General features: G+C 37.6%; 5 protein-coding genes across 6 annotated transcripts; 3 read left to right on the forward strand and 2 right to left on the reverse strand.

Moving 5' to 3' along the window:
* The first annotated feature begins 784 nt into the window (after nt 1-784).
* Nucleotides 785-2389, forward strand: LOC129803468 (cysteine--tRNA ligase, mitochondrial). The gene has a single exon (XM_055850050.1). The coding sequence runs from the start codon at nt 930-932 to the stop codon at nt 2376-2378; it is 1449 nt and encodes a 482-aa protein (XP_055706025.1). The 5' UTR covers nt 785-929; the 3' UTR covers nt 2379-2389.
* Nucleotides 2390-5429: 3040 nt separating this feature from the next.
* On the forward strand, nt 5430-6846 carry LOC129803469 (protein artemis-like). The gene has a single exon (XM_055850052.1). The coding sequence runs from the start codon at nt 5558-5560 to the stop codon at nt 6716-6718; it is 1161 nt and encodes a 386-aa protein (XP_055706027.1). The 5' UTR covers nt 5430-5557; the 3' UTR covers nt 6719-6846.
* A 580-nt stretch (nt 6847-7426) lies between these two features.
* On the reverse strand, nt 7427-13213 carry LOC129803470 (uncharacterized). Its single transcript, XM_055850053.1, has 3 exons — nt 12822-13213; nt 12523-12761; nt 7427-8147 (listed from the first exon to the last, which is right to left on the reverse strand). The coding sequence occupies exons 1-3, from the start codon at nt 13075-13077 to the stop codon at nt 7434-7436; spliced, it is 1209 nt and encodes a 402-aa protein (XP_055706028.1). The 5' UTR covers nt 13078-13213; the 3' UTR covers nt 7427-7433.
* Nucleotides 13214-13687: 474 nt separating this feature from the next.
* LOC129803472 (uncharacterized) lies at nt 13688-23125 on the forward strand. Of its 2 annotated transcripts, XM_055850056.1 has the most exons (3): nt 13689-14240; nt 22664-22721; nt 22785-23125. In XM_055850056.1, exons 1-3 carry the CDS (start codon nt 13851-13853, stop codon nt 23051-23053), a joined length of 717 nt encoding a protein of 238 aa, XP_055706031.1. In that variant the 5' UTR covers nt 13689-13850; the 3' UTR covers nt 23054-23125. The 2 variants fall into 2 exon arrangements, with proteins under 2 accessions (XP_055706030.1, XP_055706031.1); XM_055850055.1 differs by having other exon boundaries at nt 13688-14240; nt 22664-23125.
* On the reverse strand, nt 23069-25492 carry LOC129803471 (uncharacterized). The gene is made up of 2 exons (XM_055850054.1): nt 25143-25492; nt 23069-25073 (listed from the first exon to the last, which is right to left on the reverse strand). The coding sequence occupies exons 1-2, from the start codon at nt 25390-25392 to the stop codon at nt 23230-23232; spliced, it is 2094 nt and encodes a 697-aa protein (XP_055706029.1). The 5' UTR covers nt 25393-25492; the 3' UTR covers nt 23069-23229.
* Between the last annotated feature and the right edge of the window lie 314 nt (nt 25493-25806).

Below are 25806 nucleotides of genomic sequence, written 5' to 3' on the forward strand. Positions count from 1 at the left end.
CCCTGGGATCATTTATATGTTTCTCTAAAACATATCCAGAATTAAAGAAAAAAATCGCACGACGTGTTTTCGAGCAATCCCAAAAAACATGATTTTGGAGGGGAAGGGGAGGGGTGGGGACAAAATGAAGGACATATTAATGGTCCCAGGGTCAAGTTATGGGGGGGGGGTCCCCCGAAGGTCCCAAGTCTGTATCTCTCACCATTCTGCACCTATTTTAGATTGAAAATAAAACGCCAAAAATAAGACATTTTTAAGACATTCGTTCCTCAACTTACTATCAAGACTGGACCCCAATTTTAGTACTGGACATTAGCAATAGTTCTTTACAAGAGATAATTGTTGATACACAAAATATTTACCAACAAACTTTCCCTTAATCCCATTTTTTCCCAAACGTACGACTTATTTCGGAACAAGAATTTTTCCCAAACGTACGACTTATTTCGGAACGGAGGGAGTATTTGAGATCGAGATCTTTCTAACGATGAGTCCCATCCGTTTCTACACCTACCTACTGTATCCGTACCATTACTATATCTATGGACCGGACCCTATCTCTAATGTTTATTAACCGATTTCAATGAACTTTTTTTTCTTACGTTGGTTTTCTGGACTAAAATTATTTAAAATAGAAAACGTTTGCCCGACGCGATTCTTTACCCCCAAAATTCAATCACAATAGAATTTTCACACATTCCTAGTTGCAAGCATTTCGAGGTCTCCTATAAAGAATCTCAGCTACCATAAGCTTATCTGGGCTTATCACTGGTTTAGTACTCAACTCAAAATGTCAGATTGAGGTTAAATTTACCGGAAGATCGTGAGTGTTTTTAATTAAGTTTTTCTCTGGATTTTCACGGGGATTTTCATCAGAACTTTGCAAGTAGTTGACTTTGATCGTTTTTCATCAGATTTTGTTCAGAAGTATGAGGTGGATTCAACCTAAAGATGGTTTTTCAACGGGGATTGAGGTCTACAACTGCATTGTGAAGAGGAAGGTCCCCCTAATCCTGCGCAGGAAGTACCTAGCTACTCTCTACACTTGCGGCCCAACAGTCTATGATGATACGCATATTGGCCATGCTAGTACCTATGTCAAGCTAGATGCAATCCGTCGAATATTGTACAATCACTTTGGGATTCGGGTGTTTTCTGTGATGAACATCACGGATATCGATGATAAAATCATCCGGAAGAGTCATGAAAGAAGATGTTCATGGGAAACAATAGCCAGGGAGAATGAAGATAAATTCTGGAAGGACTTAAGAGCATTGGATGTCCTTGAGCCCCATGTAAAGATGCGAGTAACTGAGAATATCCAAGAGATACTTGGATTCATTTCTAAGCTCGAGAAGAAGAGTTTGGCATACAAAACCAAAGATAATTCAGTGAATTTTAAAGTAAAGGACTACGGAGGATATGGGAAATTGAAGAAGGTGGATCTAGAGGAGGAAAAAGATGTAGATTTTGCACTGTGGAAGGGAGCAAAAGATGGAGAGCCATTCTGGGAGAGTCCATGGGGCAAAGGACGTCCTGGATGGCATGTTGAGTGTTCAGCAATGGCGAGTAAAATTTTTGGATCATCTTTAGACATTCATGCTGGTGGCATTGATCTGAAATTCCCGCATCATGAGAATGAGGAAGCCCAGAGTTGTGCTTTTCATGGATGTAACCAATGGGTTAACTACTGGATTCACACGGGGCATTTGAAATTGGCTGGAGATGCTGAAAAAATGTCCAAATCACTGAAAAACACCGTGTCAGTGGACGAGCTTTTGTCCAAATACTCTGCCAATCAATTCCGGATGCTATGCTTACTCTCAAACTACCGTAGTACAATGGTGTTCAGCGGAGAGGCAATGGAAATGGCCCAGAGGATTCTCAATAAATTTCTCAGTTTTCTGGAAGATACTGAAAGTGTTTTGAGAGGAAATCGCCAAATTGGAGATTTTGATCAAACTAAAATCTTCGATAAATACTCTCAGAGTATCCAGGAAATCGATCTACATCTTAGGGATGATTTTGATACAGCAAAATGCCTTCAAGTGCTGCAGGATTTCATATCATTCGTTAACAAGGAGATTAATTTCCCGTCTAATGAAGGGCAATCTTCACCTGAAATAGGAATTATTCGCATTTGCAGGGAATTCATTTTGGAATCTTTGAAAAACTTTGGCTTCTCAATTCCTGGAGAAAATGCAGAATCTCTTCATGGCTCTCCTGCTGATAATGTCCTGGACAAAATCATTGAGATAAGAAACAGTTTAAGGAAGGAGAAGAACTTCTCAGCTGCTGATGCCATCAGAGACGGTTTGAAGGATGTAGGAGTAGAGATTAAAGACCATGGACAATTCTCTTCTTGGTCCAGACGATAATAAAAACTTCCGTAATAAGATTTTTTTTACTTGAAAGTTTACAATTTTTTTTCTAAGAATACTGGCAAGGTATTTCCTATTTCAAGCTCCCAGATTATCTGAGAGATCAGTACATTCCGTATGGTTTTTGCGATTTTTGATAGCTTTCCTCTCAACTAGTGGTATTTTATCGCAAAAGAATTTTTGGAAGGAAAATCCCGAAATAGACCAAGGATCAGCGAATTCAAAATTCTGTGAACATGATCCTCAAGTTTGAAAATTGAGTGAGTCAAGCAAATCTTCCGTCAAGGATAATGTAATTAAATGAATTAAATTGATTAATATACAAAAAAACTGATCAAAAAGAAAATTGATTATTGAGAGCGCATTTTTGAATATTTTAGCATGACTAACAAAAGTAATGGCCTCTACACACTAGAGAAATTTATGTCCATATTGAAGGCAATTCCCTACGCTTGTGTAGGAAAAACTCAATATGGACATAATTTCTCTAATGTGTAGAAGCCATAAGAACAATAAAAAAATAAAATCGAGATAGGTATCATTTACGCTTATTGAACCGTTTCATTACCGATGAAGTCCGATGCAGCCATAGGTTGTAAATTTCGATATTTTTCAAAAAAATCCAAATTTAAGCATATTGATTGAAGGTCCTCCAAAAAGGTTTAACTTTAACCTTGAAAATTTGATATCGAAATGTGTTTCGGTCATAATATGGACGAAATATTCACTTTTATTGACTATCTCCAAAACATTAGAAAATAAAAAAAAATCTAAGCCATTTTTGAAAAAAAAAAAAAAAAAGAAAAACATGCTTTTGGAGTAGAAGGAGGGCGGTGGAGAAAAAAAGAAAAACCAGTGATAAGCCCAGATAAGCTTATGGTAGCTGAGATTCTTTACAGTTGACTTCGGAATGCGTGCAACTCGGGGTGCTTGCAACTCGGAATGCGTGAAAATTCGATTGTGAGTTGAATTTTTGGGGTAAAGAATCGCGTCGTGTAAACTGTTCTCGGACACTGAAATGGATAAATTTGGCTCGACGCGATTCTTTACGCTGAGTTGCACGCATATCGAGGCTTCCTGTAAAGAATCTCAGCTAAAAAAGTTCATTGAAATCGGTTAATAAACATTAGAGATAGAGTCCGGTCCATTTCGAAATAGTAAGGGGCGGGGTACAGTGGGTTGGGGTAGAGATGTATCTGACCTATCATTAGAAAGATTTCGATCTCAGATATAATATACTCAAATTTTATTGAAATCACTTCAGAAACACCAAAAATGCAATCCGGTCAATACATTTTTAGTTATAGCTCGGGTCAGGAAACATCGAGGGAGGAGTACGATCCACCGTTGGAAAGGTATCGACCTCAACTACAACATACTAAAATTTAAAGAAAAAGCATCGTCTAGTTTTCGAAATATTCGAGATCGATTTATTGAAAATCGAATTTTTGATTAATCAGACCTTCGATTAAATCGGATGAAATTGGGGTGTCATAAGTGTTGTAGAACTCTACGATAGCGAAACACCAAAATTTTTCAAATTCCGATAATTATAACCGGAGATATGACTGTTTAAAAATTCAATTTTTGACCCTTTACAGCTCGGGTTAAGAGACCTTAAGTTTGGTATTGATCGAAAGCCCTTAGGCCCAACTATAACATACTAAAATTTGAGATCGATCGATGCCACAGGGGCGAAGTTATTGAGAAAATAAAATTTGGGGGTATTCCAAAATGGCGGAAGGAGGGGCGGGGGGTGGATCTGACATCACCTACTTTTATAGTCACCTACAGTAGACTCTCACTCAATTGACTCTTTTTCAATCGGGCGACAAATTTTGTTGACAATTTTCACGTTTAATTATGAAGCTAATTCGCTCAAATTCGCTGTAGTTCTTCCTATTTTATCGTGATTCTTTATAATTGAGTGCTTTTTGTGGAATTTACAAAGGCTTTGACGCTCAATTCTATCGCTAAACCGGATGACATTTTGCCCCATATTCCCGATTGAGAGAGAGTCTACTACTGTATCGATATTTAACCTTTGCCGAAAACCGCTTGTCGATATCCCTTTTCGTTCTCTCTCCAGAAGTGCTTATACGACGGACAGACGGAACGGACGTCCACGAAAATCGATTTTGGCACATATGATATTCGTGATCTATGAGTGTCAAAACGTGAATATTCAAAATCTGGGCCTGATCTGACGAGGTCGGATTTCACCTGTGACCACAAAAGCTGAGATTGTAAAGAATCTCAGCTAAAAATTGGAAGGATAATAAATAATTAAAATCAATTTTCAATATGAGAATTTAAAAATTCGTTACGCTTTATTGCCTTTACCTTAAAAATTTACTATAGCAAATAGATCTAGACTTGCAAAAAATATCCTAGATTTCTTCAACCTTCTACTCTGCATATGCGTATACAAACATAAGAAAAATAAATAAATTTAGATTTAGAAGTAGTCAGGAAAAATTGTTTTCCTTATGGGACACAGATGTTCCAATCGTCCTTAAAGGGTTAAGTCCGGAAATTTCAAGACCTTTCGAAAAAATCTAAATTTAAGCAAATAAGTTGAGAAATAGGCTATCCAAAGTGGTTTAACTTTGAGTGATATTCGATATCCAGGTTTTACTTTTAATTGAAATTGGGTTCTACTCGCTCTACTAGATTTTATATAACATTTACATTATATATTTACTGAGTTTGTATACAGACTCATGCAGAGTTTGTATCGTTTGTAGAGAGAAAAGAGATCTTTTATTCATTAGGATTAAGCGAAAAAACATTTTCCAAATTTTTATTTTTTGCGAAAAATTCGGAAAAGCGGGAAAAGATAAGTCAATTCAAACAATTTAATGCAATTTTTAATGCGTTCTGATTTGCTGATAAATTGTATGATAAATTAGAAATATTGTGTAGAACAAAATTATCTTTATTATTAAAGTCAGGAACTGCATCAAGATGCGGCAGGGCCCCTAACATAACCTATACTCAGAAAGACGCGGGAATTTCTTTCCGGAAAATAAGAATGACGTCATCGATTGTTTTTGTTTACATATCAGCTGATATTTAAAGAGCTATTTCGCAATTTGGCTTTATGTGTTTTATCCGTTTTATCGGTTTTATCCGTTTTATCCATTGAGTTCAGTGAATGTTCATAGTGCGAAAACATGAGTACCTTTCCTGGACCACTCAATGAATTTCCTGGTGTCTCAGTAGATTGCTTTACTGAAGAAAATCGCGAGTCTTTCGTATTTTTTCTTTCTCATTGCCATCTGGATCACATGAAAGGTCTGGATGAGGAAAAGGATCTTCCTGGACCACTGTACGTCAGTGAAATCTCTGCGGTGATTCTTAAAAAGAAATACCCTTACTTGAAGGATATCAGGACGCTAGAGATTGGAGTGGAGACAGAAATTGTGATTGAAGATGGGAGGAGTGTCTGTGTTACGACAATTCCAGCTGGACACTGTCCAGGATCTGTAATGTTTCTTTTTGAATCTGTCCACTGCAGAGTGCTGTACACGGGGGACTTTCGTTTGAGGGATAAGGATATGAAGAACATGCGGATTTTGGAGAGGATTCGTGGGAAACTTGACAATCTTTATATCGATTCAACATTCCTTAGTCGAATCTACGAAGAATTTCCTTCACGAATGGACAGCACTGACGCAATTATAGGTTTAATTGATGAATGGATATGTAAATCATCCAACCATATCATTTGGATTAGGACTCCTGCCCATTATGGGTCGGAATATCTCTTCAAGGAAATCAACAGGCGAACAGGAAAATCTTTGCATATTGATCCAGGAAATGTCTCAAATTACATCCACATTCCTGATATGGATGGCATTTTTACAGTTCATGGGGATCAGACTCAAATTCATGCTTGCTGGAATCCAGGATGTTACGTTCTCAGGGATCAAAATAAGGAAATCCGCACAATTCGTCCAACAGCGATGTTTTGGACAAAGTGGAAACCTTCGTGTGAGATTGTTAGAGGCACAGGGAATATTTTTCGTGTTTGCTATTCCAGTCACTCGAGTTTCAGAGAATTGAAAGACTTTATCGATTACTTGAAGCCACAAAAGGTTGAACTAAATGTTGTTCCGGCCAAAGCTGAGGATCGTGCAGAAATGTATGGCATCCTGAGGGAAATTGTTTTAGAAGATAAATCAGAAGTGCCTGAAAATGGTGAGAAGGAAGAAGTTGAAAAGATTTCCTTCAAAAACATTAATTTCAGAACAATTGGGCTGGAGGAAAAACTTTCTGAGGAGCTTGATAATGATTTTCACTACATCCCGAAGAGAAAGAAGCTCCAGTCGTGACTTAAGTATATGTACTTTGGCATTGAGTATAGTGCCTTTGTTTAGTCGGATACGAATTTATTAATTACATTTTTATGTAAATTAAAAATTTACAATACAAAATAAAAACTTATAAAAATCTGTAAAAACAAGTTTATTTGGGAACGGTTTCAGGCTTCGCACACAGCACACACTCTGGCTTCGAACACTTCATATTTTTACCATATTCCATCTTTCAAACGGTAGAGAACTAGGTTAAGTGTGCCAAATTTCGGCATAGTTGCATGCAAGCGCCAAAGTCTCAAGTTTGAAATGTAATATTTTTAATACAAATTGAATTATTTGTTACTTTTTTTGTAAGGAGTGTTGCTTTCTCTAAATTCTTTCTTAATACATTTTAAAATGAATAAAAATGTAGACATAGCATTGGTGGCCTATTTCGGCCACCTTCTATCTTATAGTTCCTTGCCCTTCCGGAATTCTCCAATGTCTTTTTCAGATCATCTTGTTCGTGGAATCGACATTTTTTGTTATTTTTTGAATTGTATAATCTCTAGTCTAGAGTGTGCAAAAACTAAAAACTCATGGAAATTCGAGTAACAAAAACTCTGGCCGAAATTGCAAGCTGGCCGGAATTTGGCACACTTACCCTATATTGTGCAAAAGAATTAAATCTTCAAAAAGGAAATTGGCTCAAAACAAAAAAAAAAAAAGCAAAAGTTATTTGTTTCAAAATTTATTTTTTCTGAGCTCCTAACAAATTAATTCTATTTTTGTTGATTTGTTTATAGACACTCACTTCCCGAAACACAGCAAGACTTGTAGGTCTATTTGTCTTCTCGAACATCCTGAGTTGAGTCATGGAGGGCAGAGGGAACTTGTACTTAATCTTGAGATATTTGTAGGCTTTTGGAGCCAAGTATTTGTAAAAAAGAGCTCTTTCATAGTCCCTCTTTTGCCATGCATCGTGAAAACCCTGAATTCTGCTCATTTGAATTGGTGTGAAAAGTTGCCCAAAAGTCCTCTGACTTTGATTGATGTCCGAATTCATGCGGCGTATTGAGCTAGTCAGTTGTCCATTAGATTCTGTGAGACGCTTAACCTCCCATTCCAAATCCATTACTTCATTCAACTTTGCCTCGTATTCGGTCAAGTGCTCACAGCCCTTTCCCTCAATCGCCTCAAACACACTATCAACTTGCATAAGTTCAGATCTAGGTCTAAGACTAGGATGAGGTGGTGCAGCACTTTCACGAGCAAGAACTTCTTGTACAATGACCGTCTCCTTCGTGGTATCTTCAACTCCTGAAGGTTTCTGAGCATCATTGAGAAGGCGTCCGTCGAAAGTCAAGAGAGGTGGAGGGCAAAAACGACGTATAGTACCTTTTGGTTTTATTATTTTCCCATTAATTTTCACTGTATGATCGGATTCGTCCAAAATGTAGTATTCCTGTAAAAAAAATTGTTTACCTTATTGTCTACAATTCTTCAAAGCAGGAGTGTGCAAGAACCGTTTGAAACCGAATAAACGCGCGTCAAAATAAGTTTGAACAGGTAGCGGTTTGACCATTGACGTTTGTTAGGTTTCAAACGGTTTTTGCACATCTCTGCTTCAAAGCATTAAAACTTCATACGACTAACGGGGCCCTATCCTCCACTTTGTGAGAGAAGATTTTACGCGAGCTTCTCTCAGTGACATTTTCGCCTATTTTTCCCACCTGCCTTCTCTGCGTATCCACGAATATCGGAGAGAATCAGGCGAAATTTTCATGTGGAACTCCTTGTGGAAATCGCTTTTTGACATTCCGCGCGCTTTTGGTCGCAAAAAAAACTGAATACTGAAGTAATTATAAATTCAATAAATAAATAAACAATTAAATAACATTGTTATAAGCTTTGATTTATTCATCGCGACCCTTCTTAACACTTAAATGACTGCGACGGCATTTCATGCCAAATTTCTCTTTTTAATATTTTATTACATCAGAGGTGTGCAAGAACCGTTGAAACCGAACAAACGTCAAAAAAAGTTTGTTCAGGTAGTTTTTTGAACATTGATATACAGTAGACTCTCGCTCAATCGGCTCTTTCTCAATCGGGCGACAAATTTTGTTGACAATTTTTATGTTTAATTATGAAGCTAATTTGCTCAAATTCGCTGTAGTTCTTCCTATTTTATCGTTATTCATTATAATTGAGCGCTTTTTGTGGAATTTACAAAGGCTTTGACGCTCAATTCTATCGCTAAACCGGATGACATTTTGCCCCATATTCCCGATTGAGAGAGAGTCTACTGTACAGTAATGTAAGTACGGCAAAGCCAAATTAGGGCCTACAAAGATCTTGGGCAATCTTTTGCTGCAATTGGGAAGAAGTTGGGACGATCTAAAAACTGTATTTGGCAATACCTAAAAGGTAAGAATACAGTGGAGGAAATTTAAATAGGTATTTTTTCAAAGGGGGTGGTGTGGGTGTGGGGTTGGTCCAACAAACCTAGTTTTATTATGCCAAGTAAAGGTCTGCCCAAGGATCATTTTTATCATAGTGACCCGCACTCACTCTCGTGCGTGCGTGAACACCAGTCGATAATTCGAATTTATGGTACAAATAGGGGGGAAATTTGAATAGGTATTTTTATTTTTTAATATTACTGGAACCGTTCTTTTATAAGAAATTGTTTATATTGATAATAAAATGATCAAATTAGTCTTTTCCTTCAAATTAAAGCCTTCAACAGTAAGAAAATTTTATTTAATAACTAGAATTTTTGATTGATAGATGCCATAAGATTTTAAATAATAAAATCGTTCTAATAAAGGGCTTTAAGGAGCTTGGCTTAACAATACTTGCTATTACGTAGAGAATGAGTAGTTCAGGAAACATTATTTGGCAATTCGTCAATAAAAAGGACTCCTAGGGACGAAAATAAGGTACTTTCATAGGTATTACCATGTTATTTGATAAGGATTTGGTACAAACTTTTTGCAAAGCTGTGACTTTTACGTTACAAACTTCTGAAATACAGATAGGATATTCAAATACCAATCACTACACGTCGCATCCGAGGAATCCTGATGGCTACAATCTACCTACAGTGGACAAAATCTCTTAAGAAACTACCAGTAAAGAAACAGCATTTTGTCGCTGGATTGGTATTCAGTAAAAATGAATTTCTATGGATGAAAACTGACGAAATATTATTTTTTCTATTGGTAAAAACTTTAATTTATAACATTCCGCCAAATCTTGTGATAGAAATTCATTTCTCTTTGAATTCCAATCGACCCTCAAAATTATGCTTATTAAATGGTGGTTTCTTCAAAGGTTTTGTGTAATCTAGGCAGATTGTAGCCATCAGGATTGGTCAGATACGACGTGTAGTAATTGGTACTTCAATATTCTACATGTATCTGAAAAGTTTAATAAGTAAAACTCATTGTTTTATAAGAAATTCGTGCTAAATCCTTACTATAAAACATGGTATTACCATTAAAAGTACCTTATTTTCGTCCCTAGGAGTCCTTTTTATTGACGAATGGGCAAATAATGTTTCCTGAATTACTCATCCTCTACGTAATAGCAAGTATTGTTAAGCCAAGCTCCTTAAATCCCTTTATTAGAACGATTTTATTATTTAAAATCTTGTGGGCTCTATCAATCAAAAATTCTAGTTATTAAATAAAATTTTCTTACTGTTGAAGGCTTTAATTTGAAGGAAAAGACAGATTTGATCATTTTATTGTCAATATAAACAATTTCTTATAAAAGAACGGTTCCAGTAATATTAAAAAATAAAAATACCTATTCAAATTTCCCCCCTATTTGTACCAAAAATTCGAATTTTCGACTGGTGTTCACGCACGCACGAGAGTGAGTGCGGGTCACTATGATAAAAATGATCCTTGGGCAGACCTTTACTTGGCATAATAAAACTAGGTTTGTTGGACCAACCCCTCACCCACACCACCCCCTTTGAAAAAATACCTATTCAAATTTCCTCCACTGTACTTGCGGTTCGAATTATGGCCATTCGAAAGGCAATACGAAACTCACAAGAAAAGACCATTCAAGAATTCTTCGACTGCCGGCAACTGGAAATTATACTGCTGCGAAAATAAAGGAGGATACAAAAGTACCAGTCACTAAACGTCGTATTCAACAAGTTCTAAGGGAATCGAATCACTTGAAATGGACCAAATTACTGAAGAAGCCGCCACTTAAAAGTCGCCATATTGAAGCCCGTTTGTCGTTTGCGGAAAAATACATCTCCATGGGAAAAAATTGGAACAAAGTGATTTTTTCCGATGAAAAGAAGTTCAACCTGGATGGGCCAGACGGTTTTAAGTATTATTGACATGACTTGCGGAAGGAAAAAAATACAGTAGAGTCTCCTAAATTCGAACGCTCGGGGGGTATTTTTGACATTTCTCACCTCCCAAATTCGAACGATTTTTTCAAAACTAACGAAATTTGTGTGAGATTAAATTGTACTTTGAATCAAATTCCCGTACTTTCTCACAAGTCTTAGTGGTAACGTACTTCCTTTTCATTTTACACGACCATAATCTATGTAAACATTCAGGAAGAAGCACATATATGATTTTCATTCACCAAGAATACGAACTTTCTAACATAACCTCACAATTGACATTTTGAATCCAAACGGCGTTCGAATTTAAGAGATTCAGATTTGAGAGACTCTACTGTACTACGATGAGCCGAAACTTCGGGGGTGGAACTGTTATGATTTGGGCCGCCTTTTCATTTTATGGGAAGACACCAATTTGCTGGATAAGTACGAAAATGTCATCTGAAAGGTATCGCGAATTGCTCGAAGATGTTCTGGTTCCATTTTGCGAAGCCCAACCCAGTGATGACGTCATATTCCAGCAAGATAATGCGGCTATTCACAAGGCAAGACTTGTAATGAACTGGTTTCAAGAAAAAGAATTGGAAGTTTTGGATTGGCCAGCCATTTCACCAGATCTAAATCCAATAGAAAATCTGTGGGGCATCCTTTCCAGAGAAGTTTACGCAGGAGGGAAGCAATATGGGACAGTGGAAGAGCTTAAGAATGCCATCAGATGTGCCTGGGAGCGAATTGAGCTAAAAACTCTTCAAAAATTGGTGTTAAGTATGCCAAAAAGACTTATTTATGTTATCAAGAACAAGGGATTAAATACAAAATATTGAAATTATTCTCATTAATCTGGTTTCTTCATTTTTATTTAAAAAATTGGCATCGTCCCTAATTTGAATTTCGCTTTAAATTACTTAAAAATTTCGTATTTTGGCTGGCGTGCACTCACGAACGCAAGTGCACGTGGGTCACTACCATAAAAAGTCTTGTTGGATAGGCCTATATTATACAAAAAAATATTAGGTTGATCCGACTTACAGATCACCCACATATAGGTCCGTTCCTTTTTGAATTTCGCTCACTGTATCTTCTGCACGGAAAATATTTCAAAAATAGGGCTAAAAATTTCGATATTTTTTATTTTATAAATCCCTTGTTCAAATTCTAACAAACTTACGACATTGAAGATGACCTATGGAGGCTATCTAATGAAAAAAAATAAGCCGCTATCTTATTTATCTGGGAAAGATATTAATTTTAAAATTTTCGGTTTGTGACTTTTTGCCCCAGTCTCCCGTACCCATTAAAATTCAATTTAACTATCGAATTTTTACACATTCCGAATTGCAAGCACTCCGAGATGGCCTATAAAGAATCTCAGCTACCATAAGCTTATCTGGACTTATCACTGACTTAATTCATGCTCTCTGAAATCAATTCAATCAATTAAATACAATATACTCACTTCAGATTCATTCACTAGGAGTTGATTTTCTTGGGGAGCATCAGGATTATCAGTTAGAAGCAGTGTGGGAACTGAGTCTTCATCAATACCCAAATTGTCAGAGAGAATGTATTCATTTGCGTTGTTTTCTGGACAAACCGGCTGAGCCACTCCTGTATTCTCCGGAACGTTTTCTAACACAAGGTGTTCTTCATTGGCTAGTTGTGGTAAATTCTGTACGTTTCTTATTCTCGGGATAGCTGTAATCAAGCATCTCATTGAGAGAGAGTTTAATTTAGAACCAAGATTAACTTCCTTACCATTCTTTGCCAGTTGTGGTATGTCTGATCTGGTAGAAGTTTTAAAGTCACCTTCCGCAAAATGTAGAGAACAAATCCTGAGTCGTTGGGGTGTTTTATCCGTGGTGGGAACGTTACTTAGACTTTCGCCACAGAATTCCCTCCAGACATCCCATTGTTCAGCAGTCATTTCTTTAGATGGCAGATGAAAAGCAATTGAACTATCGCAATTTAAATTTGTGTTTCCGCATCCAGGAACACGGCATTTCACGGACATTGTTAAAAGCGTAAAATCCTCAATTAAAATCACGAAAATCACTAAAAACACTGATAGAATCGGAAAATTTTGACAAGACCGCTTTCAGAAATCTTGACAACAAATTTTCGTGCAAAACATAACCACAAATATTCAAAAAAATGAATTAACGAATATTTGTCAGTTTATAATTTTTATTTATTACCAACAGATATTTTTTTTATTTAATGTTTTAGACTTTTTTCTTTTAAAAATTGTAAATTTTATTTAAAAAAAAAATGTTTAAGAAGTATCGCATCCATCGCGCACAATTTTTTTTATCGTTTTTATCCGTTGAAATCCCATCCCATTAAAAAATCTAACGAGGCTGTCCTGAAAATTTCCGAGAAATTTTCCTCGGAATTCAAACACCTGCATATTAAAAATTATTTAAAAACATACATTAAATTATAGTTTGATCATCTGTAGACAGATTTTTCATATTTAAAAAAAAATAATAAAATATATAACCTTTCATAAAACAATTAACCACTAAAAATAAATTCGAAATGAGACTGTCAGTCAGATATGTCCAAAGATGTATCGGAATTGTCGTATGGAACTTCTATGTAGCAAACCCTATTAAACAATAAAATATTGATGAAAGTTTTGACATTTTACTTTTTACGGAAATATTTACATACGTGCTGCAATATTGAAGAAGTTAATCAATTTTATTGAAAGATACTTAAATTTATGTGTTTATTGTCAATAATATTGTATACTTGTGATTTGCTATTATCAAAGAACTGAAGATGAGCACCAGAGATAAAGATATAACAGCGGAATTTATTAAATGCTATCGAGAACACACAAGTTTGTGGAACAATAAGAAAACCCTAAACAAACAGTTGAGACAGCAAGCATATGCAAAATTAACTAAAATCCTGAAAAAATGCGATCCAAATGCCAATAAGGATACAGTGACCAAGAAGATAAATTGCCTCAGGACAAATTTTAAGTCGGAATACAAGAAAATGCAACAGCAATTGGCTACTGAGGGGCCAGAGGTTGCTTTTGCATCAAGGAGTCCCCATTTTCAGAGTCTCCTTTTTTTGGCTGAATCTGATAGCTTGTATAAAAAAGGAAACAAATCGAAAGACGATGTTCAAGTTCAACCTATCCAAATAGTAAGCATGAGCCCGGTAAGTAAAGCATTTACTCATTAATCAATGTAAATCAATAATTTTTGGCGTTACGTTCTACGTTAGCAAATACTTTTTGAATACTTGAGGATGTGTAGGGTGGGTGGTCATAAAAAAATTTCAGATAATTTGTCGGTTCATAAAGTTCGTAACCGATTGAAACTGGATCAGACCAGTTTCCAAGCCCTTTTCAACAAACCGAATTACGACTCCGTTCCGATATTAGGAATGATTTCAACGATATTTTCGGGTGAAATGTCCGCCTAATTAGGGTAGAGTCAGTACTATTTCGCCAGTAAGCCCTTTTTCGCCACCTAAATTGAAATGTCATTTTAAGAGAATTATTATGAGTTCATGGAATTACTAAATGAGTATTATTTCGTGACCTCTAGTCTAAAGAATCAGAAAATCATAACAGGTCCTTTACCGATTTAGATCAATTACACTGTGCAACAATTTTAAACTTTTTTTTTGTCCCTGGGTTCTCATGCTATTTTTTCTATTGCTAAGGGTCAAATGATTTACGAAAATACTTATCATTTTGATTTCATTTGGTTTTTGCGCCTGGAATCTAGGCTAAACCGTTTTTTGATAATTGGGTACCTATATCTCCGATTCTGCTGAACCGATTTATTTCTTAATATGGGGACATTTGTTCTCCTTTAGATGCCCGATAATCCCGATAATGCTCTGGATAGATGGAGTTTGTACAACTGACACCAGGGGCGCTGATATGTTGCGCATGGTGATATATGTCAGAAAACATGGAAAAATCGAACTTTTTAGCAACTTTAATCAAAAATATCTCGAAAACTAGGACTGTCCCCAAAAATTATTATGTTAATTTTGGCGTTTTGGAAAACTCTCGTGGAGTACTATAACTTTTATGACACCCCAATTTCATACGATTTAATAGAAGGTCCGATTAATCGAAAAATCGATTTTCGATTAATCGATCTCGAATATTTCGAAAACTAGAGACGATGCTTTTTCTTTAAATTTTAGTATGGTGTAGCTGAGGTCGAGACCTTTCCAATGGTAGGTCACATTCCTCCCTCGATGTTCTCTGACCCGAGCTATAACCAAAAATGCCTGGACCGGACTGTATTTTTGATGTTTCTGCAGCGATTGCGATGAAATTTTAGTATATATTGTATCCGATATCGAGATCTTTCTAGGGTCCCATCCGTCTTTACTCGAACCCACTGTACCCCGATCCTTACTATTTCCAAATGGACCGGACTCTATATCTAATGTTTATTAACCGATTTGAATGATTCTTTTTTCTTTTGTTGGCCCTTAGCACTCAGACTATTTAAAATAGAGAATGACCAGTGATAAGCCCAAATAAGCTTATGGTAGCTGAGATTCTTTACAGGTGACCTCGAAATGCGTGCAACTCGGGGTGCTTGCAACTCGGAATGCGTGAAAATTCGATTGTGAATTGAATTTTGGGGGTAAAGAATCGCGTTGAGCCAATTTTTTCAATTCACAATCGAATTTTCACGCATTCCGAGTTGGAAGCACCCCGAGTTGCACGCATTTCGAGGTCGCCTGTAAAGAATCTCGGCTATCATAAGCTTATCTGGGCTTATCACTGTTTTTTTTAGGTTTTCGAAAGCTACTGTTTCTTAAAATTCAATTAAAAACAGGTGGCGAAAAAGTGGTTGCAAAATGGTGAAAAGTACTGAAACATGCATTGTTGCAGGAAATGTAATTTTTCAATCAGATTACCCAAAAATTTCCGAGAAGTCTCCTGTTTCAATAGAGAGACCAGAGAGACAATGCTTTTTTTTTAACCCTTTAAGGACAATTAGGTCACCGGTGACCCAAAAATGAAATTTTTCCTACGGTCATCCAAAGTAGTGTTTTGCTTTAACCCTTTAACGACGAGACACTTTTTACGGACTGAAAGTCAACAATAAAAATTAAACTGAGAAACATAATCAATGATAAGTGTTACATCTAACCTTGGAAAGTCCAACAGAGTCTGATTCGGTGTATTTTGTGCTTCTATGAACGATTGGGACAAAAATAGCCCCAAAATTGAAGTAATTTTTCTGACAATACTAATGAATAATATTTTTCGCTTTAATGAAAAATATTACGTATGAGTATTGTAGATTTTATTTCCAAAAGGGTTTTGCTTAAAAAAATTGGAAGTATAAAAAATAAATAAATTCAATTATGAATTTGAGAATTTAAAAATTCGCCATTTTTGAGCTTAAATATTTACTACATAGGAAATAGCTAAAGACTCGCAAAAAATATTCTAGATTCCTTCAACCTTCTACTTTACAATTATGTACAGACATAAGAAAAAATAACTTTAGGTGGTCAGGAAAAATTATTTTCTTTATGGGACACCGGTGTTCCAATCGTCCTTAAAGGGTTAAAAAGCCAGAAAAAGTGATTTTTTCTGACCCCTGATTTTTTACCCTCTCGTCTTCAAATGGTTAAAGTATTTGTACACGAAATTTCATTTTATTTTGTCAAAAATTATAAGAATTACAAGGGTATTAAACCTTAAGGTGGCGAAAAGTACTTACTCTACCCTACCTCTAAATCTAAAACATGTCCAAAATGGAAAAAATCGCACTACGTTATTTTCGATGAATTCTAAAAGCAATTTTTAGACATGGTTTCAGACGATTTGTGAGAGAATTTCGTCACGCTGTTTGTGTTTGTCCGTCTGTCCGTTCGGTTGTCGCCAGCTCTAGAGGTCAAACGGTTAGAGATAGCGACTTGGGACCTAAGGGGGCCCCCAATAAGTCGACTCAAGGATTATTAACATGCCCCTCATTTCCCCCTACTCCTCCCCTTCTCGCCAAAACCATGTTTTTTGGGAATGCTGAAAAATGCGTCGTGCGATTTTTTGTTTAATTTTTGGATTAATAACGGTTTTTCAAGGTCAAAGGTTAAAAAAGCTCTAGAGTGCGCATTTATAAGGTGAATGGGGTCATGTTTGGACTCGTTAGAAAGGTCTTGGAATTTCCGACAAAACTGAACCGGTTCCAATCGGTTTAGAACCGGTAATGAATAGATTCACAACCGATAACTAATTTTTATTCGAAATTCAGTTTCATTAGTTCTAAGTTATTTTGAGCAATGTTTTGAGTTCAAATCGGTTATGAACCGATAAGTAATGTTTGTCCAAAAATCAGTTTTATTTCTTTTAAAATTATTTTGTGGGATCTTTCGAGTGATTTACAAATCTGTTGAGAACCGGTAAACGGTAAATGATGCGATACTTTTGACCAGGATTTGAGAAATCCTGGGACGCTTTGTCACATCTTTTATTTTAATGAGCCTGAAGATCAAGAGGAATAAAACATTAATATATTTTAGTATAATTTATTTCTCAACTTTTACAAAATGTGTTCACACTCTTGGGGCCTCTGACAAGAATAATCCAACTAGCGCCTCTGGCGCCAAACTTACAAATCTCTAATTCAATTTAAAAATTAATCGTTAATATTTATACTACAGCTCGGCCAATTCTGACCCATAATTTAAATCTTATTTAAATTAAAAATTAAAAAAAAAAACAAAAACAAATTAAATTTAACCTACCCCAGAGTGTAAACTTATTTTTCTTCAAAAAGCAAATCTATCCCTAATTCAGGAGATGAATGTTGCTCTGTGTCGGAATCTGGCTCACAATCATTGACACGCCACAATCGCATGTTTTTCGCTTCAACAATACCTTCATAGGGGATTTGAGTTACCTGGCATTCATCAATGTCACGGATAACGTACCGATCATGAGGCAACACACGTTCAACAACATAAGGCCCCTTGTATTTTGGCATTAATTTCTTATTAATGCCGGGCGTCGTGTCAACATTCTTAATGAGAATGAAATCGCCTACTTCATAGGTTCGTGGACTGTGGTGAAAACGAGAAAATTGCTTTTCATTGTACGCTTGAACTCTTTCAATATTCTGAGAAGCCCTGTCTCTTAGGTCTTTGAGATTTCGTTCAACCGGATCCGCCTTATCTTCTAAGTATTCTGCGAGTTCATCCACGTCAGGCCCCTTCTGATCTACCCCAAACAACAATTGACTGGGAGTACAACCAATTGGTCGATGAATAGTGTTATTCAGCGCAAATTCAGCACGTGAGATCTGCTTCACCCAGTCAGCGTGCTGTGCAGGTTCGCTTAATTTCGCTAATATTGGCAACAAGACACGATTAACCCTTTCCACTTGACCATTGGCCTGAGGAGATGCAACTGCGACTTTTACATGCTCTACGTTTTTCTCATCCAAAAAACTCTTGAACTCATGCGAGGTAAAGCAACTACCTCTGTCTGAAACAATCCTCACCGGTCTACTGTAATAATCAAAATACTTTGCCAGCGCACAACAGACCTCCTTAGTGCTCGTGGAAGCAACCGGGTACAAGCGAGTGTACTTTGTGAATGCATCAACGACTACTAGTACATGTTTCCTCTTTGATTGTAGTGAAGGCAAAGGACCCACATGATCAACGTGAAGCGTATGGAATGGTACAGCTTTCTTCGGAATACTATGCAAATCTTGACGATTATCTTTAGGCGGAGCAGAATAAAGCATACACTTTACGCAGTTTTGTATAAATATTTCCACCTTCTTGTTCATACTTGGAAACCAATAAAGTGTCTTCAGTTTATCATAGGTCTTATTCATACCGAGGTGCCCAACCTTCTCGTGAATCTTTTGAATTAAAGCTTGTTCCATTTCACAAGGGACATAAAAGTATGCATGATTTCTACGATCGCGCCTGTACACCAATCCATCCCGCAAAACGTAAAGCTTATCTTCCTTAGTCTCTAACTTCTTTTTGATCTCCAAAATCAATGGGTCTCTGCTTTGTGTAGCTCGCAATTGGAAGTCCAAATCAACTTCTCCTGCATAATAGCAACGACTCAATGCATCAACGTGCTGCATGAGTTCACCACGTCGGTGAACAATCGTATATGAATATCCCTGCAATTCTATAACCCAACGAGCAACCTGCCTATTCATGGGCGCTTTCTTGGTTGTTTGTTCAAAAGCAATACAATCCGTTACTATGAAAAAGTTAATCCCTTCCAAGTACACACGAAATCTTCTGAGAGCATAAATAACCGCAAGAGTTTCTAGCATGAAACTTGAATATTTAGCCTCGGATTCAGTCGTACATTTCGAGTAGTATGCAACTGGATGAAGCTTCTTGTCATCCTGCCTCTGTAAGAGCATTGCTCCAAATCCCATAGAACTGGCATCCGTATGGAGTTCTGTTTCCCGCTTAGGATCATAATATGCCAAGACTGGGGAACTAATCAATCGACTTTTCAACTTAATGAAAGCGTCTTGACATGCTTGATTGAAATCAAACGTGGCGTCTTTCTTAAGCAGATCAAAAAGAGGTCTCGCAATTTTTGAAAATCCCTCTACAAATCTACGCAGGTAGGCACACAGCCCCAAAAATGCTCGAACTGCTCTTACTGAGGTGGGAATTGGATAATTCTTAATCGCACGAAGATGTATATCACTTGGCTTTACTCCCTTCTCTGACACGACATAGCCCAAGTATTCCAATGAGGAGTATCCGAACTTACACTTAGACACTTGGATATCAAGTCCGTTCTTTGCCAAGCAATTCAAAACGCGTTTAAGCAAAACCTTGTGCTCTTCGAAATTTTCACTCGCAACCATTATATCATCCATATAGACAATGATTGAGCCTTCTTCAATAAATTCTCTCAATATTTGTGAAATGAACCTTTGAAATACAGAAGGTGCATTTTTGAGACCGAAAGGCATCATTGTATACTCGTATTGCCCATCAGGCGTGACAAACGCTGTATACTTGATCGACTGCTCTGATACTTTAACCTGATGAAATCCACTCTTAAGGTCCAGTAAAGAAAATATCTTCTTATTTCGCAACTGTTCTAAGCAATCGTCAATCAGTGGCAAAGGATAATTATCGCGGACCGTCAAGTGATTTAAAGCGCGATAATCGATGCACATTCTTGTGCTACCATTTTTCTTTTGCACCAATACAATTGGTGAAGCGTATGGAGAATTACTAGGACGAATCACACCCTTACTACAAAGATCATTGACAATCTCACGTACTTGTCCCCTTTCTGCATAAGAAAGCCGCCTTGGCGGACTATAGAAAGGCGTATCATTGGTCAAACGAATCTCCATCTCACATTTAGAGCCATGTGCACCATTCGAAGAGAACTTCTCAAAATATTCCTTCTCAATTAAATAACGCAATTCAGTTGACTGTTCTTCTGACAACGAAGTACAGATATCAATCTCATCATTGCTGACTGCCAAAATGGCGTTCTCCAAAGGGCAGAAACCACTTTCCTCCAATATTTCGATATTTCCCATCATCAATTGGATGGAATGATCATTGAAAGCAACTTTATCCAAATCTTCAAAATCAGACTCAAAATCTTGATCATTTTCAACACAATCCTCGAACCCGCAACAAATAACCGGAAGTTCACTCATATCTATATCCGGCTGACTTTTTATTTCCCGCTCAATATTGACTGGACTTTTTGCCTCATCATCGTTACGATCCACTCCCAATCCCTGTACATCTACCGCGTTTGAGCCAGACTCTGTGATTGTGTAAAGGAATGCCTCGCTATTCTCTACCAAGCCCATTTCTTGATTTTCTTTCACTGTGTTGGTAAAATGTAAATGTATACCGAACTTCTTGAGAGCATCTCTTCCCAACAACAAATTCATAGGCATACAAGAATCTGGAACCACCAAAATCTTTATTTCAATCTCTTTTCCTGACAGTATTAAAGTACAGTTCAATTCATCAAGGAAAGTGATTGGTGTTCCGCCAAAACCTCTGAATCGTGAAATTATTTCATGTTGGGTATTTAAAAGATCTTTTGGAATTACTGATGCTCTTACCAAACTCACTGGGCTTCCTGTATCCAGAAGGGCAACAATTGTTTTAACCGCGAGACCTTCCTTACAATGAATAGCAACACTCACCTGTACAGTAATTGGAATCTCTGACTCATCTGACTCTACAGCAGCAGCTACGGCAGCTCCAGTAGTGCAATCCTTCACCGAATGTCCTAGTTGTCCACAAGCGAAGCAACTTCCTGGTGTTCTCTTTGGTTTAGGGCAATTTGCAGACAAATGCCCCATTTGGAAACAGTTAAAACATTTCCTCTGGCTTATCGGTCGACTGGATGATGAATTCTTAACTTCCCGTCCGTCGCTCATGGGCTTCAGTGGTTGTCGATCATATCTTGGTATTAAATCTTTCAATTCTTTCAGCGTTTTGGCTCCAGCAAGCACAGCAGCATTTGATGTTCCATCTCTCAAGCCTTTGAGAACAGCACTGATAATGTCCTCTTCAGTGATTCCGTCAGCCATGGCAGCAATCTCTTCCATTGCCACAACATAACGATGAAGAGATTCATCTTTGAGGCGTATACGTTTGTCCATCTTCTGGAGAACCTCTCGAATTGACAGCTTTCTACCAAATTCTGACAAAAGCGCATCTTTCAATTGTCCCCAAGTGGTTGAATTGTGTGCCCTCAATACCATTCTAGCTGTCCCTTTCAGCATACGTCTTGCGAACACCATCTCAGACGGTCCTCTGATTCCAAAAGCAGCACAAACGTCTTCAAACGATTCTATCCATTTGCGCACCGGATAATCATCATCACCATTGAAGGATTCAAGAGCACCCTCGACGTCAGAAAATCTCAAGGACATGGAATTCATCGGTGGCAAGTCATCAGTTGCTCGTGCACGTGAGCCCGACAGCTCCAAAAGTCTTCGAATATCAACTGTGGCCAAAAGAGGTGGACACTGAATATCCACATTTGTCTCATTACGTGCTGGGTCGCTTTTTTCCCCAGAAGCTGCGCCGTCTGCATTGGAATCTTTTGGAATAGCTCCACGTGTTTCAGCAATTTTCATCGTTGAAAGGCCAAGATTCACATTTTCCGCAAGTACATTGACGCCGTCTGCATCTTTTCCGCCGTATGCGTTCTCTCCACCGTCTGTGGAGTTCCATGAGTGCCCCCTCGCGCCGTCTGCCTCGGGAAAACCCCGGAAACTTCTCTCACAGCTCCTAACCTCAACTGGGAGTCCGATGGCATGAGCAAATATTTCACGGATTTTCGCTTCGTCTGCGTCATCCGGGAAGTACACCCCCATCCTGGTCAACTCCTTCTTAATATCTTCCACTGTAGGAGTCATTTTTGCACCCCACACCTGAGTTTTAGTATAATTTATTTCTCAACTTTTACAAAATGTGTTCACACTCTTGGGGCCTCTGACAAGAATAATCCAACTAGCGCCTCTGGCGCCAAACTTACAAATCTCTAATTCAATTTAAAAATTAATCGTTAATATTTATACTACAATATACTAATATTTTCTGAATTTCTTTTGAAGATCCGAGATACATCATCATCAACCTTTGATGAAGGAGGCGGCAATAGATATTCTGATGGTGAATGTCCTGAAAAGGGTCATGTACTTTACGAAGGTTTTGTACAAAATACTAACATTGCAGAGATCTTCGATGGAATGAGGGAGGAAGAGGTGGATATGAGTGGACAGACAGCTAAAGGGAGAGGATCAAATGATGATAGCGATTCCATTTTCGATTATGATCGTTTTCAATTTGACGATGACGAATATGATGCATTTGGGAAATATGTTGCAGCCCAAATGAAGAGTATGGACGAGAGACAGAGGATTTATCTAAAACGGGTCATCAATAAGGCAATATTTAGCGGAGAAATGAAAAGGCTCAGTGAAAAGACGAAATTGGTGGGTTAAGGATAAAACAAAATATACTTCCGATGAATTTTGTATTTTTCAGTTCAATAAATTCATTTCAAAAGGTAAAAACAGATTTTTTACTTCAATGACATGTGTCTTAAATGGAAAATTCATGAAATTAATTAATTAAATTAATTAAATTAATTAATGAAGGGATGAATTCATGAAATTAATTAAAGCTCCTCAATGTCTGTATCACCGTCAGAATCAGATTGATTCTCCAGGATCTCCATGGCGTACTGTTTGATGGACAAGGATTCATTGGGATAGTGGATCTCCCAGGAATTCAGGGCTGTTACAGATGGCAACGGATAGGTCAATTCCTCTCTCAGATACATGTACAACTCTGGACTGAGATGTCTCAGTACCAGGGCATCTTGAATTTCAGAATGTTGCCAAACAACTTGTCGGTTTCCGAACAAAATGTTGTTCTGATTCTCAGAGAGAATCTTCGGCAAGTGAATTACAAAGTCCTTCACAAGGGTATGTTTGTGGACCCTCTTTTCTTCTGTTACTTTTAGGGCCTTATTCTCAGTGGTTAATTTCTCTTTGAGTGTCTGCAAATAGGTCAATTTTTGCTCGGCATGCTGCAACTTTCTCAACAATTTGCATTTATTCGGATCACATTTTCCATCTTCCCGCTTTTGCTGTTTTTCCTCATCTGAATCACCGTCAATGTCAATTACATCGATCTTTTGTGGCATAATTATCACATCATCATCCTCATCAGGGACTGAGGATGATTCTTGGGGCTTTTTATTAGGTATTACGGGAGTTTCCGGCTGAGGTTCTTTTGTTGCTTTTGCCGATTCTGAAGGTACAGGAGAAGCTATCTGGTGGGTTTTCTGGGTTTTCTGTGCGAAATTCACAACGGCAGAAGCAGCAGGTGGAATTTTTGAGAGTGGTTTGGTCAATTTATCAAGTGGAACTACCTTAATCTGACCAGGTTTTCCAGCATTCGCTTGAGGCGCTTGAGGCATTCCTTGTGGCACTGGCTGAGGTTTCTGGACATGTTTCTTACGCAACTCTTCAAGGGATGTCATTTGCATGACTTCCCTGGAAGGTCCGGCTTTAGCCTCGGCTTCTTGACCCAAACTCCTAATTGAGACAATCTTGAGATTGACATTCGAAATGGGCTTTTTATCCTCAGTTGATTCATTTTTAACCTGACTCATTGTCTTCACTGTGACATCTTTTCCTTGGAGGAACACCGTTCCAAGGCGAACCTGGTTTGCATTTTGAGGATTTTGAGCTACTGGCAGTTCATTGAGAACTTCTTGGGTCTTCTGCTGCAACTTATGTAGAGCTATTGTTCCCAGGACATTTCCAAAATTTTTCCTCGCCAATTTGACTTCTCTCAAGACAACTTTTCGTGGAAGTTTCTCCTTAGAATCTTCCTGGGCATTCACATGAGGCTTCTTTGCTGCACCTTGCGGTTCATCGGGATCTGCTTCTGCTTTTCGTTTAATCACATTTGAGGAGATTTGAGGAGAACTCGTGGATGTGGAAGGTTTTGGAACAGTAGTCACCTCGGTAGTCACCGTTGCAGTCTTTGACGTTACCGTTGCAGGCGTTGCAGGTTTTCTACTCTTCCCAATATACCCTTTCCCAGGGTTCTCGGGTGTTGCCTTGAGGTATTTAATGAGATCGGACAGAAGCATGGGAGTTTTCTTGCTTCCGCTGGCATCTTCAGTGTCCTTGACCGCTGCATTCCTTCTCTGGTTCAACATTGCATTCAGTGCTTTTGCTTTTTCAATGTTTATCCCCAACGGTGATTTAATACTTGATGATGCTGAAGAATCTTTACTTGGCACTTTCCCTGAGTCATTATCTTGACTCCTGTCTGGCGCTAAAGGATCCTCTTCTTGCACAGGCTCCACATCTTCATTGTCACTGTCCAGAATGATAATATTCTCAGACTTCCCATTTTTCTCCAAAGTCCCCTTCTGCGATTTATCCATTCCTGAACTATCCTGTCCTCTGGACTCATTCACTCGATTTCTGATCTTCGGAACAACTGCAATAAAAAACCAAAAATACCAATAAATCTCAATATCTTCCCAAATATTCCCAATTACCAACTGACCAAAGTGCTTCAGTGGCTTGGCCATCCCATGGGCAGAAGAAGCAGCTCCTGGATGAACTTTGGGCTTCAGAAAGTCATCCTCGTCAAAATGCTCGGAACATGCTATGAGTCTTCCCTTGCAAACTTGTCTCCATGAATTTTTCATCTCCAACGGTGCATCCCGAGGCAGCATATACAACGAAATGTTCTTCGGCAAACGCCGGTAATGCCTATACCGGCAATTTTTCACACCACACATTAAATAATACATATTTTTCAATTTATATTTTCACAAAAATTGTTTTAAGCTACTTTTTTCACATTAATACTCCATCTTTTATTTCTTCCGAACAAATTGTCAAATTTGAAGTAATTTTGAATTTTTGAACAAAATTCAACAATCAACGGTCAACTATGTCAATCGGGAACATTTCGGAAATTATGGCAAAACAGACCTTGAAATGATAGTTTAATACTGAAATATTCTCATGAAAGGGGTACCACAAGATTATAAAATTTACATTATTTAATTCTTAAACGTGGTATTAAGTATTAAGTATATAAAAAAAGAAAAAGTACATGCCCAATTTAACGTTTAAAAAACTGACAGCATTGTTTACATGTCAGTGTGCCATAAATTTCGGAAAATTTATCCATTGATAAATTCAAATGCATTGGACAACAT

Source organism: Phlebotomus papatasi, chromosome 2 (genome assembly GCF_024763615.1).
Source record: "Phlebotomus papatasi isolate M1 chromosome 2, Ppap_2.1, whole genome shotgun sequence".
NCBI lineage: Eukaryota > Metazoa > Arthropoda > Insecta > Diptera > Psychodidae > Phlebotomus > Phlebotomus papatasi.